The sequence below is a fragment of the Dromaius novaehollandiae genome, chromosome Z, assembly GCF_036370855.1.
Source record: "Dromaius novaehollandiae isolate bDroNov1 chromosome Z, bDroNov1.hap1, whole genome shotgun sequence".
NCBI lineage: Eukaryota > Metazoa > Chordata > Aves > Casuariiformes > Dromaiidae > Dromaius > Dromaius novaehollandiae.
In genome coordinates this window covers 41,256,533-41,271,662 of record NC_088132.1, presented here as the reverse complement: position 1 = coordinate 41,271,662, position 15,130 = coordinate 41,256,533, and the positions used below count along the sequence as shown (strand labels likewise).

The window sequence follows — 15,130 nt, the reverse complement described above, 5'->3', positions numbered from 1 at the left end:
ACCAGAGAAAGCTGAGAAGATTTCTTAGCCTCTTATGAAATTGTCCAGTCTTGAGATAACATTAGATCATCTCTTTACCTCATAAGATATCAGTCTAAACAGAGTACGTTTTTGCCTTTGGAATAAGGTGGCTTTAGAAAGCTAACATTTAAAATGATTAAGGGCAAGCAGCTCAATGAACTGTTCCACAAGGTCTGTCACTTTTTCTTCTCTCTCTCTCCCAAATTATACAGGTTAAACAGTGTGTGACACTGTCAGTTTACTCAGCCTATCTGTTCCTCCTCCACCTGGCTGCTTTGCTGATAGTCACCAGTGATTCCCACTGTGGCTTAAGGAAAGATGAAAACGCAGGTACATATTAAAGTATAGACTAGCTAAGATACCATCTGCCAATCTCTTGCCTAAAAATGGATTCAATTTGTTTAATTTGAATTCACTGTGCCCTCCACTTTTACCCCTTTGTCTTAAAATCCATGCATATCTGGAAGGAGACATTCACCTTCTGCTTTATTAAATACTACATTTTTACTTTATTACTGCAAGGAAATCAGTCTTTCATGAATGAACAATGTGTGTCTGTATGACTTTTGTGCAGATGAAGATGGTTTTTCCCACCCTAACCTCCCATTTGCCTGGGCCTTGTCCTGTTGAGATCCATTTGATTTCAAAGACTCAGCTAAACAACTTCGGCTGTGTATGAATTTGTAAGCCAAAGAGAAAGAATACCTGAGGCTTTATCAGATAGGTTAAGCAAGAGACTGGGAGTTTTGAATAAGGCCTAGATATTTCAGGCATAAGCTTAGACCACTAAATAAATCCTCCTGGGTTAACATGAACTTTTGCATATTGGGTTGGGGCCACTCAGTCCCACCGCATCATCTAGAGAAAAATGAATCCAAACTGTTATTGAACTTAATACTATATGTCAACATCTGTTGAGGTGAGAACTCTGTAGTTAATATTTGCCAATATCTGCGATCCATACAAACACAGAAAGACATAAAAAAAGAGAAATAATATACTTTGAACTCTTTTCTGGACAACTTACTTGATCCTTTTAACACCTCCTATCAGAGCACAACTGGACTATCTCTCTATATATCCAAACCAGAGTAGAACAGAGATTTGACTGACTTCAGTGAGAAAACTAGAAGAGCTCGGCTAAAGAAATATCAACCAATATTTTCTGGATAAATATTTAAGTGAATATGCCCTAGGTAAATATTTGCACCAAAAACATTACAGCCGCAGTAGCTCTACTGAGTTTCTTAGCCAGTCATAGCGATATTGATTGTAGCTTCTCCTTTTACACATTGAACGTGATCTTAAAACATTTTCAAATAAATTATGCATGTTTCAGTGGACCTTTCTGTTTAATCGCATTCTACTTGGAAAACAGATATATCAAGTCTGAGCTAACCACAACTTTAAATATTTGTTAGAGCATAATATTTGCATTCCATTAACCCTAATTTGTAATCTTGGCATGAACCACGGAAAGATCTGCTATCCTACTATTTCCAGAGGTAAAGTATCTTTTCTCCAGTGGCCTGGCCCTATAAACTACTGATCTGCTTCCACCTCCACTCAGGTGCAAATGAATGAGCACTTGTCCCTTAAAGGATCATATCCGTTTGCATTATAATTGAGTAGATTAAGGTCCTTTGTCTACAGCTGAATTTGCTGTATGCTCATGGATGTATTCGATTAAAGGGCGTGCAGCACTGTGCAGCCCTGATTTCTATTGTGAAGGGTTTTATCACTCAAGTAATTTCACTCTCTTCACCTGACTAGATGTAAGTGTTCATGTATAAGCATAAAATAGCAAACTATAAACCAGCGTATAGAACCAATAAAGTGAAATTCCCCCACCCTTATTCATTTTGAGCAGCATCTGACATTGCAAGTAGTCCTGCTGATTTTAATGAGATTACTCATGCAGCGGGACACAACTAATGACACAGAAAGAGTGGCAGATTGTTTCATAATGATAATAGTCATAGACAAAAAGTCACAGAGGAGTATTTATTTCTGATAGATGTAATCTAACTGAAACACTTAAAACACACTTTACAAAAAAGTTATTTTCTCAACTAGATTTGAGGAGTTAAGCTATTTAATACTAGGTAAAAGGCAAAATTCAATTCCTGCCACACAAATTTATTGTCTGTTAAATGCAATTGCTTAAGCCACATAATTAGTTGTGAGTGGAATGTTATGTTGTTTTATTTTTATTGAATAGCAGGACAATTATATAGTCAATATATAGCGTCAGGGGTATTGTACAAATCACAACTTGAAAACACAGTTGAAGGAGTTCAATATTCTGTTCAAGTTCTTTTGTGTGTACCTTCAGAACTCTGGAAATAAGGAAAAAATAAAAGAGAAAAAGAAGATGATAGAAAAAGGGGAAGGTTTGAGTATGGACACAATGATACTGCAAGTAACAGGTTGTGGAATAAAAAGTGGATCAAAAGCAGACAAGAAAATAGAGGAAATAATACACTCAGAGAAAATAAGTACCACAAGGATCTTCAGAGCTTGTAGTCCTCAATGCTGGATAACCTTTATTCACATCTTTCTTGACAGATATTTTTCTCTCTGTGCTTTGAAACTTCCAGTAAAAGAGATTCCTCAACTTTCCCATGCAATTGGTTATAATGCTTAACCAGCCTGACATGGAAAGTTGTTCCATAATTCCTAACTGTACATCCTTTTTTTGCTCTATATATTCAGACGTTCTCCTCATATCCACAGAAGTATTTCAAAAACAGATTTTTTTTCAAAAAGAAATGCCTAAATGAATTCTAACTGAAGAGTTGAGTCAAGAGAAAAGTCTGTAAAAGGTAGCATACTAAAATAATACAAAGGCTTGTTTGATATTTGTGAAAGAACAGAATATGCAGTTCAATTTCTGGATAGGCTAAGTCAAGGAGACTGAGCTTTTCAAGGTTGTTTTAAAGCAGTTAAATTTGCATTAGAGGCTAAATTCTCTGAAGTCTCAGTCACTGTGCCTAAGACTTTGTCACAGGGTATGAGCAGATGAATTTAAAAGCCCATACAACACTTCTATGTCTAAGTGGAATATTTTGAGTCAAAGAGATGGATAATTTAAGGCAGCTGCTAAAAAAAAAAAAAAAATTGTGTCATATCCTTAGCTCAGTGAAAAGCCCTATTATTCACGTTGGAAAAATAAATCATGGAGGTACAAAGCAATAATAAATCAATGGATGTACAAGAAGTCACAAGTTCTTATAATTTATTTTTTAGAAACAGAAATAATGCCTCCATTTTTACAAGCCACTGCCTGAACATTACTGTTTTATAACACTTCCATTATTCTGAAAGAAAGGCATTAGGAAAAAATTACTTAATTGTGCACTTGCAAGCATGTTGTCAAGTTGGCTTCATTATCTCGTATCTCCAATTAATTCATCACCTTCCCGCCTCCCTTCAGTGGGTCTTTGGTCTCGGATTCATGCAGGGAGGAAGGGACCCCCAGAGGTGTCTGGTCCAACCTCCTGCACAAAGCAGGTCCGGCTGGAGCAGGTTGCTCAGGACCCTGTCCAGTCAAAATTTTAATATTCATCATTTTGCATATTCATTTGATGAAGCAAAGCGTGAAAGAAAACACTTCAAAATAGGAACATGCAATTATAAAACCAGAGAATTGGCAGCAAAGCTGAGTGGCACATCCAGTACCTATACCTTGAACTTGTCAAAATAAACAAGTAATTGCCCAGGCTTCCAGCCGCCCTTATTCTTTTTGACTGACCAGTTGTTACAAAGCTCTGCTGTCATGGGCAGAGTCCCCAGCGTGTAAGTGAAACACCCATTTTTCTTTTCCAGCCAAATGAATCTCATGCAAGAATACTCTATGTTTTACAAAAATGCAGAAAAATGGATGAAGTATTTGAATGTAATTACATTTCACTCTAGAACAATAGCTTGGAAAACGTAGTTGCCTTTCGTAACAGACGTTGTGGGTCCTGCTCCTGGTAAGAGTTACGGTATGAACGTTGTTGAGACTCAGCCAGGTCTCCCCTTTAAAATCCCTGTTGGAGAAAGGCCGGGATTGTCCCTCTTTTCCTGAAGCTGGTTCTTAAGGCAGAGTTTATTGAAACAGCTATTATCATTTCAAGTGTCCTGGGGAAATCCCGGTTCTGTTGAAGGCAATAGCAAAACTGTCCCCTGCAACAGAGCCAGGCTTCCAGTGTGTGTAACACATTTCTTTACGGTGTACCAAGAAAATGCCAGCCTTTCCCTGAGTCGTGATTTATTACCCTTAACGCTTGGGGCCACCCCTTACAAACGTTTACAGTCACATTCAAAAGATTTTTATTCTTTTTATTCGGCTTCCCAGGAAAACAAGGTTTATACGCTGGTGTCCCCTGCTCCTCATCCGCCTGCCTGTCCCGCAGGCGCAGAGGAGGCAGCGCTCACACCGCCACTGCTCCGCCTTCCGGCACCACCTGCCGTAACGCTGCTGTCGTGCAAACCCACCCACAACCCCCCGGGCGCCACCCGCGCCGGCAGCGCCGCTTGGCCCCGCTGAGCTCCCGTCGGTCGCTGCCGGGGGCGGGGCCGCAGCGGCAGCCATGGCGGCGCCCATCGTCCCGGAGACTGAGAGGTACCGAGGGCCCTGGCGGCGGCGGCGGCGGGCCGGGGCGCGGTGCCCGGCGCTGGGGCGGGCGGGCGGCTGGGTCGGGGCATCCTGCGGGCCTGACCTCCGCCTCTGCTTTCGCGCAGCATCCGCAAGGCCGTGTCGCTGCTGAACGCCGTGGCGGCGGGCCGCTTCCCGCGCCTGCTCTCCCGCCTCCTCCAGAAGCTGCACCTGAAGGTCGGGGGGCCGGGGGGGCCCGGGATACCGGGGGGTTTCGGGGTACTGGGGGGCCCGGCGGCGGTGGCCGGGGCGTTTTGGGGCTAGGGGCCTCGCGTGGCGCCCGTGGGCGCAGCGGGACCGGGGGGAGGTGGGAGCCCTCGGCGGGCTGTGTCTCCTTAGGCCAAAGTCATCTGTAGAACCGAGGTTAAAAACAAAGTCCAGAACTCTGTAATGAATGTTTTTGTCATGTTTACGGGTGTTCTCGTTCAAGGTTTCTGTTTTGCGTGATAGAAATAAAATCAGTTGTCGGTTTCACTATGTAGTGCCAAAAGTCAAACAGATGAAACCTGTGTGGAACTAAAAATTGCAGGGAGAACTGTGAAAGAAACATTAAAGCAGAAGTGATTTGGTTGAAAATTTCTTTCAGCTTTATGAAATAGTTTATATCATTCAGTGTCAGTTTTTGTGTGTTCTCTTGCTTTGTGTTTAGAAAAAATGCATATACACAGAGAGAAAAGGAAAGTTTGGCTTATTTTTGCATGTGTATGTACATGCACACACACAAAGTTAAAATATTGTAAGTTAGGAGTAGTATAAATAGAAAATACAAACTTACAGTCTCAGAATTATGACCTCTAATAAGGGTTGTTTTGTTTATTTGATTGAATTACTTTCCCCCCCCCCCACTAAAATTACTAGCTAGGATGCTACAGTTATTGCAGAAGGTTTTCTTAATTGTTTTGAATGAATAGTAGCTCATTAATAGTTGGAAAGTGTCACCAATTTACTAAACAGATATCGAGTAGTTAAAAAGTAGCTAATCGCTATTGATATGAATTGGACTTGAGTGAATGAAATGAGTTGAAAAGACTAATTTCAGGAATCGTCCACTTTGTCCTTTCCAAAGTGTCTGACCCTACAGCATGTGGAATTGCTGGAAACTTTAAATAAACTTACTTGGCTTAACAAAGCAGATAATCAGAGCTTGCGTTTCCTTCTAGTAGCTGATGATTCAAGTAATATTTCCATTTTGATATTCTTATTATAAACAGTGTGACCATTGAAGCTTTTGTATACTTGCATTATTTTGTTTATTCAGACAGCTCAATTGCTTTTTTGTGTAGCTTTGCAGTTTTGGATTGCTAAGTGGTCTAAATATGGTGCTTAGATGTCTGTAGCATAGATTTATTAATAATTATATCTTAAAAGATTACAGTATCGATTTTAAAGTTATTATTTACTGTAATACAATAAATATGGTTTCTTATATTTAAATGTACAGTACATTACTTTCTCAGTAATCTTTAATAATACAGTACACTATAGATTATGTTCAAATCTGACTTTCAAAATAACTTATATAAGACCTTTGTTTTTATTTCTTTTATAACAACATGGACAGTTTTCAAAACAGAAAAATGTCAGTATCCAGAGTGGAAGAAGCATATGTAACTAAAATTTTGCCTTCTGTTTTTTTCACTACTCTGATTTGAGTAGTGCACTTCTTTTTCTTCTTATTTTTATTCATAAAAGGATGTTGCAGATCTGATGTAGTCAAAAGATAAGTGTTTGCTTAGTAGCTCTGTTTATTCAAGAGCAGGGAGAAAGCATATTCTTCTGATGCATTTAGAAAATTTTAATGAAAGCCCACAAGATCACATGAGAAGTTCATTCTGATTTCCAAGAAAATGAATAACATTGTATTTTTCTGTTGGAAAAAGGATTTCCTTTGTTGCTTCCATTTAGAAACCACTGGATAACCACTGTTTTTATAAAAATGGGGAGAAGGCTTTTATTGTGGCAAATGTGTTTTCGGTGGCTAAGCAGAATGTCAGGAGTAACCATTTCTGTACTTCAGGCTGAAAGCAGCTTCAGTGAAGAGGAGGAAGAAAAACTTCAAGTAGCTTTTTCATTGGAAAAGCAGGATCTTCATCTAGTTCTTGAAACAATATCATTCATTTTGGAACAGGTACCTGTTTTCTGTCATTATGAATTGGTAGATATATCATTTTATCAGATTGTACATTTCAAAAATATAGAATTCAAGTTAGAAAAGGTATTTCTAAAAACATGCATCTCTAGTATACTCTGTATGTTTTAATGGCTTGATTTTACTGCTTTTGTTTGCATACATTACTGATTTGAATTGGACTAACTGCATTCGTGGAGTGACATTCTGACTAACGTAAATATAGATGGTGGAAACCAGCTTTGCATGACTGCGAGAGAAATATTGAAAACTGAGATACTGTCTTTCTTTTTATTAATCCTAAGCAATCTCTCCATGCATTTTTTTAACTCTTATAAGAAAAATATTTGCGTTATTATTGAGCCACATAACGCATCTCTGATGTTTGAATGAGGAGGTGACTGCATGGTGTAGAGCTAAATATTTTGTACTGGAAGAGGTTTTTTGTTTCTGCTGTGGTTAGCTAGTAGTCCGCCGCTCAGATGGGAAGCCAAAGTATTACACAGTAAATATGGTAACTACACAGGTGTGGGCTCTTTCTTAAATGGTCACAGCTGGAATGTTATCCATCCATTTCCATACAAGTGTAGTAGGTGTATCCTGTGCATTTCTAAAGGTCTTGTCAGGGTGTGCATACTAACTCAGATAAGTTTGTTATGGGATTTGAATTTTATCCTTCCTTGCCATTTTTTGAGCATATGACTTTTTGCTTCTTTTTCTGATGTAGAAAACAAATATTTCATCAAAAGTGCACATGGCAGTTTATGATTCATTCGCTTTGTTAACATATTACATATGTATATACACAAATATATACATACATAAAGAGAAAACAAACTAAACAGTCTTCCCCATACCTCCCAGCCACAAAAAGTTAAAACTGAAACTGAGGTTGCATCCAGACTGGAATTCTGAATTTTCATCTCAACCAAACAACTAATTTACCTGTTGTCTTCACTGCTCTTATTTTCGTTGGACTGCTTCATTTTTGCAGTCATTGGAGATGAATAGGAAAAGCAGTTGAGTCTGCTCTAGGTCCTGCATTTCTTGTGCATAAGAAAATGAAAGGGTAAATACTGTCAATCCAAAGAAGATTCCTGGTTGGAATAACTCATGTATAAGGATTCTTATGTTCTGCCTGACAGACATCTTCTCTTTAGAGTACCTGCTTCTTCTGTCAGAGCATAATATTTTTAATAGCCTTTCGATCTGTGGTCCTATCACAGACAACCTAAGATGACTGCATGGTCTTTGTTTCGGGGGGGGGGGGGGGAGGGTTTCTTTCCTCTCTGAACGTGATGGTGTCCTGCCCTGAAAGGGGAGGTCAGCATATGACATGGAGTGTTTATCACCAAAATCAATACTTATATGGAGGTAATAGCTAACTCACCTTTCTTGGCAAACTGCACCTGCCTTCACAGGGTACATATATTACCGTATAGTTAAAGCTTTCTTGAACGATGTGAATTTGGAAACGCTGTCCTTTCTTCGTGGTCTTGGTAGACTGCAAAGCCCCATTGTCTGTAGTGACAACTGCTTTGGCATTACCTACAGTGAAAACATATAGTTATACTATTACTCAGATTCACCTATGGGTTTTTCATAATTTGTACATCTTGAGAAGACTCATTTGTAATATTACAGCTAGAGGGAACTGGGATAGCTGTACCCTTCTCTCTTCTCAGAGGATCAAGGTGAACAGGATCTTTCCAGTCTCACAGTAGTATTGCTAGTAAAAATCTTGTGTGAATGTGGAGGCCATCTGTGATGAAATATATCTGGCACAACTTGTAGAACAGTACTTCTGTAATAGCAGTTATTTTTTCTTTTAACAGGCAGTCTATCATAATTTGAAGCCTGCTGCACTGCAACAGCAGCTGCAAAGCATTCACCTCGATCAAGACAAAGCAGAAGCATTTGCCAGTGCATGGGCAGCTGCAGGTCAAGATACGATTGAAAAGTTCAGGCAGAGGGTTTTGACCCCTCAGAAGGTACAAATTTTTCTAAAAGAAGGTAAATCTGTATAGCTGTGTTTTAAAGTGAGGGATTTAAATTGAGGTGCAAACTTCATGACAAGCCAAGGTAACAAAAAAATGAAAAAGAATACCTAGTAGATCATGGATAGATGCAGTCAGGGGCAATTAAATTCTTTTGTCTTGTAGAGATGTTATGTTAGCTGAGCTGCTGTAACGGTTGGAACTTGACTGTATGTGTGCTATTGGCAATGCTAAGTAATGTAACCTAAATATCATTTGTAGGTGTTTGTGAACATGCTTTACAGTAGGGCAAGGATAAAATGTGCACATGGACAGTTGCAGTGTTTTGGCACATGGGTGGCAATTGGTTAATTCTCTGTAATTAAAGTGTGTATCTGAACTCCCATGTCTTAAGATTTTGTAATCTGGTTGGATAGTGCATTTGGTAAGATATCTTTGGAAAACTTTTCTACTGTTGCATAATCTCATTTCATATGTGCCTGTTACTAGTTAAAATTCTCCTTTGATATATGCTGTGAAAGTCTGGCCTGTTGTATCTTTAGCCATGAATGTATACGTCTATAAGCAAGTATAACACATCCTCTGTTGATTCCTAATAAGCCTTCACCCATGTAGGAGGTGTACACAGAACATACCAATTTCAGAGTCACATGGTTCAACAAAATTGTGAAAGACTGACTTCGTTATTCTTGCTTTATTTCATCATTGCTATATATCTTATCCAGATAAGAATTAGTTTATTTTCATAGTTTAGTTAGTAAAATTTGCTTACAGAATAAACTAGATAGATAAGGAACACGTAATACGCTGGCGAAAAACAGAAAACATAACTTACAGCAGCAGATTTTAAACTTTTAGGTGTAAAATGCACATTTGGAGAAGATGAGATACCTTTGGTAGAAGCTAAAGATATTTAAACTCAGTACTGTGTAAAATTGTGCAGTTTTAAGCACATAGTTTATAAAACTACAGTGTGTACCGTTATACTAACTCATGAACCCAACTGAGTAGGTGACTGATAGTGTAGGTGCACAAAAATCAGTTTCTCATGATACTGTGGCCTGCCTTTTTAAAGTAATATTTGGCAGCGCCAATCACAGAAGTCCCAAAATTTAAATGCTAAGAGATCTGATGAGAATATAGAAGTATGACTTTCTTTGAAAGGAGGCAAGTCATTTGAAAATCAAGTGAAACTACAGAAGGTTATGAAGCTAACTCTTTAGAATACAGCATATATGTGCAGAAATGGAAGGTAGTTCTGAAGATACGTTGCAAAGCAGCCGCCTGAGAACTTTCTTTATCTGCACTGTGCAATGAGCCAGTTTGCTGCCAGCTCCTCAATGTATTGAGAAACTAATGCAAAACTAAAACACCTTTGTTCGTCATTTGTTTGGAGTTCTATGTGTGCTGAAACTAGTACCATGTGCATCTGTGGTTGTTCTATGACATTGCTTTATTTCTGTCTGTAGTCTTGTACGAGTCCTGCAAAATACAGTGCTTCTCATGTGCATTGGGGTTTACGTTTTGAGATTCTCTGTGGCTTCACCACCATCTAACATGTAGTGAAATTGCATTTTGCTACATCCTCTATAAACAAGCTTTAAACTGTCTTTTCTAGTTAAGCTTGTAAGAAAACGACTCCTAAAAAAGTACCTTAATGAAATTTACTTGTTCTTTAATATGAAAGCAGCTTTAATTATAGGTGTGTGCCTCTACATACACTTAAGTGTCATTGTCACTGATATTTTTTTCCACCCTGGATGTCAAGTTGGGTTGGGTGTGAATGTAGCTGTGAAGGAGTAATTTGAATTTGAACTTCCTGAATTCACTTTCTCAGTTTGTTTCAAAAACCTATAAAGACTTAATCTGTAGACTTTAGTGAAAAACTGTGAAGTTCAGGAGAGCTTTTCCTTGGCCAAGGAATTAAATCCACAGAACTAATTGCTAAATAAAGTATTTATTCAGCTAACAAGGCACCTAAGCAGAGAGTGTTTAAAAAATGAAGTGGGGTAATGGAAGGAGAACTTGCAGTCTCCTTAGATAGTTGATGTCTTATGAATGCAATAAATGACTGCATGATACTTCTATTATTTGCTCATTTAATCTATAATAATTGCAGAATACTGCATGTTTTCTGAGCTTTATTTGTGTACCTTGAGGTATGGAGGAAAAAATACTCTCTTATTCATGATATATTGTTCTAGTAGCAAACTTCCGGTAAACTCTCATCAGCATCTCTGGAGTTAAAGTAAAAAAGTTGGAATCCTGAAAGATACTTAGAGGTGAATATTTGTCTGTTTAGTTTTAGATTTTAGATTTTTTTTAAGATTAATTCTGAGACTAAATTAATTTCTTTGTTTAAAAGAAGAGATGCATATCTAGTTATTAATACTATCTGCAACATATGCATGTGTAACTTTTGTTAAAACAACTGGTCCTATGAATGTGCTCTGTGTATAGGTAACTTACACATTTACTTGTTTACATGGCCATATATAAAAATGTGGCGTGTGAGGAAGTCTTCACGATGCATGGAGTTCCTAATTTGTGCCAGTAACTTCTCCCATAGAAGCAATATTATGTACAAATTTCTGCTGTGCTACATTTCTGTTAATTGCCAAGGAAATATGACAGTTCTGTTGCATAATTGCCAACAACATAATCTTGAAAGATATTTTTTTTTAAAGATGATTTATTCATGCTCTATATGTGTCTGAAGTTGGATTCACAATGATTTTTTTTTTTGGTCAAGAGTGTGTCTTGTAGTTTTGTTAGAGATTCAAATTTTAGGAATATAGGTGTGGCTGTACTAGATCAGAAAATCTGTTCATTGTGTATCCTGCCTTTAGCATTGGACTGCACTACATGTTTTGGATGAAAGTATATAGATGTAATCCTCTAGTTATGTAGTAGCTTGTTTGAGGGCAACTTCTGCTTCACCTCATTGCTTAGAAGCCTTCTTATACCCTAAAAGCTGACTGTTTATCACTTGTGAAATATTCTACATATTGAACCTGGAGGTTTCAGTCTATATACATGCCTGATTTGTTTTTTCACCACCTGAATGAGATTTCCTGAAGAGATACGGATTCATATTTTTTTTCAATCTGTATACCCACTGATCTTTTGATTTTTAACAGATATCTCTTTATTTTTATGAAAAAAGATGAAGAACTTGTGGTTTGTAGTATTACTCCGGTTTCTTAAACTATTTTTTTGTGTGTGTGTGTTCATTCTTGTTTTCTTTTTAAGCAACACAGTATGTGATTCCTCACTCTCTCATCCTATGAAAGTCTCTCCTGCTTGTAATCTTTCATATTATCTGTCTCTGACTTCTGTATCTGCTATACTTTCAAGAAACTCATGTGAGTAGAATATGATATGCGCTTACCTGGAATATTAGTGTTTTATTCAGGGGCTTTGTAATAAAAAATTTTTCTTGTATGCTCTTTAAAACACACAGACACACACAAAAATATACACAGGCTTTTTGCTTGTCACTGCACATCTAATATGGCCTTTTACTGACCTGTCCAGGTTGTGTGCAGGATTACATATCAATTTAGAATTCAGAGTATATATGAATATTTCATGCTTTTCCTCACCACGCTTTAGTGTACTTCTATCAACTCTGAATTTTCTTTGCAATGGCTTTAGTGGATGCATCCGTGGGGTTGTTCATCTGCATTTGACTGTAGAATCAGAGTCAGGGTGGTTAGTATTATTGAGGTCCTGCTAGTTCTGCTCCAGCATGAGAAGGTGTTCAGGGGAGACTGCATAGAAGGCATTACACATAATGTAACCAAGAAAGATCATATTGGCATTTTATTGGCTTTCCAAACTATTTTGCTAAAATCCAAGTGGCAAAACAATTTCTGGTCTCTCCTGGCATCCAGTACTTGCAAGTGCAATATTGTGGCAGTATTAAGAGGAAGCTGCTATTAAATAAATCTGTTTTCTGTAGCATAGATATGAAAAGATCAAGCACTGATTTGTCTCATTTGTGTTTTAAGACAACATAAAATGTTTGACCATTTCCTTTATTACTAATGTCTGCTCTCTGGCCAGGTTCTTTTAGATATTCCACACATGGAGAGTGTAATGTTTAATATCAAAATTTACTTGTTTGAATATATTACACGGGAGTTTTGATGTAGCAGAGTGATACAGCAATATACTGAAATCACAATACAAGTGTAAGTTATATAGCAATTGTAATATACAGTTAAATCACAATGCAAATGTGATCTCCATTACCAGTGTCTATAATATGTTCACTGTCATGATGCTGGGTGTCCCCAGTCGCTGAGAAGGGGTATGTGGGTGGAAACCAGCTCAAGCCCATCACTTTCTTTGAAATTCTTTTGTTAGTTGTTCAGTTTTTATATTCTATATTGGGCAGAGCCACCTGTACATTCCCCTCCATGCTGGTCTGGCTAACTTGAGGAGATATTCACACTCTTTTGATGAACTGAAAAAGAAACATGTACACCAGTTGATCCACTCAATTGGAATGTGGTCAGTTGATCCACTCAACTGACATAGCTGTTTATCTAAAACAAAGGCCGCTTTCCTGTCCCCCTTGCTGTTGACATATAAAGTCAGCTTTCTTTGCAACAGCTGTGATCAGTCACACCCTACATTATTCCCTGCGCTTCATTGACACCTTGTCCTAGCCCATCTCTCCTGAGCCTTCTTGTACTGTAGGGGTTTGTCACAATGTTTTGCACTTCAAATGTGGGAAGTTGAAGGGAGAACTGATAAATTATTAATTCATAGTCAAAATTAGTGGGTATCTGACTGTCCGTGATCATTAATTGATAATATTACTCATTAATTTGGTTCACCACTGTTTAGGGAGAATGGGCCATTGCATCCAGTGGCCTGCAGCAATGCTTAGATTTGGACTGCTAGTTATTAGGGAAAGTAATTTCTTACAGGTATTTCATTCGTGTCTACATGTTTATTATGTTTCTCTTAGACCAAATTCTCTTCTTGCTCGCAAATTACAGTTTGGATAAAAGCTAGTGTTATAAATTCTGGATATATAAGTTGTATGCAATAAACGTAGGTGGTAATGCACTGGCCAATAGCTTCATTGGGATGAAAACCCAAATTGAATGTTAGTGCTACGAAGCAGGTATTTCCCAGAGTACTGATTGGGTGAAGAATACCAGCTTCTCTGTGGCATGTTGAACGCTAATTCTGCCTGTTGGAAGAAAGGTTTTTTTTCCCTTCTAAACTTACATCTTCAGAGTTTGTTGGAGTTGTGCCACTCAGTTGGCCATGAGGTTGTCTCAGGAGAGATGAATAAAAGCTGTGGAGTGAAATTAAGGCTGTGTTTAATAGTGTTTATTTTCTTACTACTCCTTTTTCTTTAGTGAGGTATACTCGCTCTTCAGCTGTGCAAGGTTTTTAATTATGTATCTTCTTCTGTTGCATTAATTGGTTCTTTGAGTCTTTATCCCTTTATTATATCATTTCTGCAATATAATACAATTGGTTAGGCAATTGGAATGATGGTACTTCTTTTTGTTTTCTCTCTGCAAAGGAAAGCCAGCTTTTTAATAGAGTTCACTCTGAATTCTCATGGATATTTTTTTTTCATTGATTCTATTGATTAAAAAAAAAACTTTTAGAGAACATAATACAGGTGATTTTTTGGTAACTGATGTAAATCTGTCGTCTTTTAAAAGGACAATCAAGCCAAATTCCTCATAGACTTCTTGGATTGGAAAACTATTCATGATATCTTTAAAATATATTTAATTTAAGAAGATCCAGGTCTGTGTTGCCAGGCAAGAAAAGTGTTTTTTTATAGTGTTCGTGCAGTGTTACTTAATATAATGATGTGTGGGAATGCAACTAGTGAAATTACATACCTAAAACTCTTGTCAGAGCTGTCAGTTCTGTATCTTGTCTGGCTGTTTGAACCCATATGGGAAAAATTCTAAAGGTAGTTATCTCAGAAATTGGTCTTCTTGCTGAGGTGTATATGTGTAATGTGAATATACTGTATTCCCCTGTGCTGAACTGTGGCAAATCTATAGAATTACTTCTCTGAAGCATTCTAAAGTTGTTATGATGAGCAAGAACAGAATTGGGGCTCTATATATAAATATTAACTTATTTGGAAAATTTCTGGTATCAGGAGAAATGTGTGAGTGATATTCTTCCTTATTCTGCGAAGAGAAAGCAAATATCTTTCAGTTTCTTGTTTGTCTTTGTTCCGTTTGTCATTCTTACAGTGACTAACGGGCACCAAAGACAGTGTCTTCTCCGCGGACATTGTCACAATGAACTGTGAACCTGATTGTGTTATCTGATGCCCTCACAGATGGT

General features: G+C 37.8%; 1 protein-coding gene across 4 annotated transcripts in view; it reads left to right on the top strand.

Moving 5' to 3' along the window:
• The first annotated feature begins 4,482 nt into the window (after nt 1-4,482).
• COMMD10 (COMM domain containing 10) overlaps nt 4,483-15,130 on the top strand; it is a 111,549-nt gene continuing 100,901 nt past the window's right edge. For 3 of the 4 annotated variants that reach the window (XM_064501510.1, XM_064501509.1, XM_064501508.1), the window contains exons 1-4: nt 4,483-4,630; nt 4,750-4,840; nt 6,681-6,791; nt 8,627-8,782. In XM_064501510.1, coding sequence (XP_064357580.1) covers nt 4,599-4,630; nt 4,750-4,840; nt 6,681-6,791; nt 8,627-8,782 — 390 coding nt within the window. In that variant the 5' untranslated portion in view covers nt 4,483-4,598. The remainder of the gene's footprint in view (nt 4,631-4,749; nt 4,841-6,680; nt 6,792-8,626; nt 8,783-15,130) is intronic. The other variant, XM_064501511.1, reaches the window with a different exon arrangement.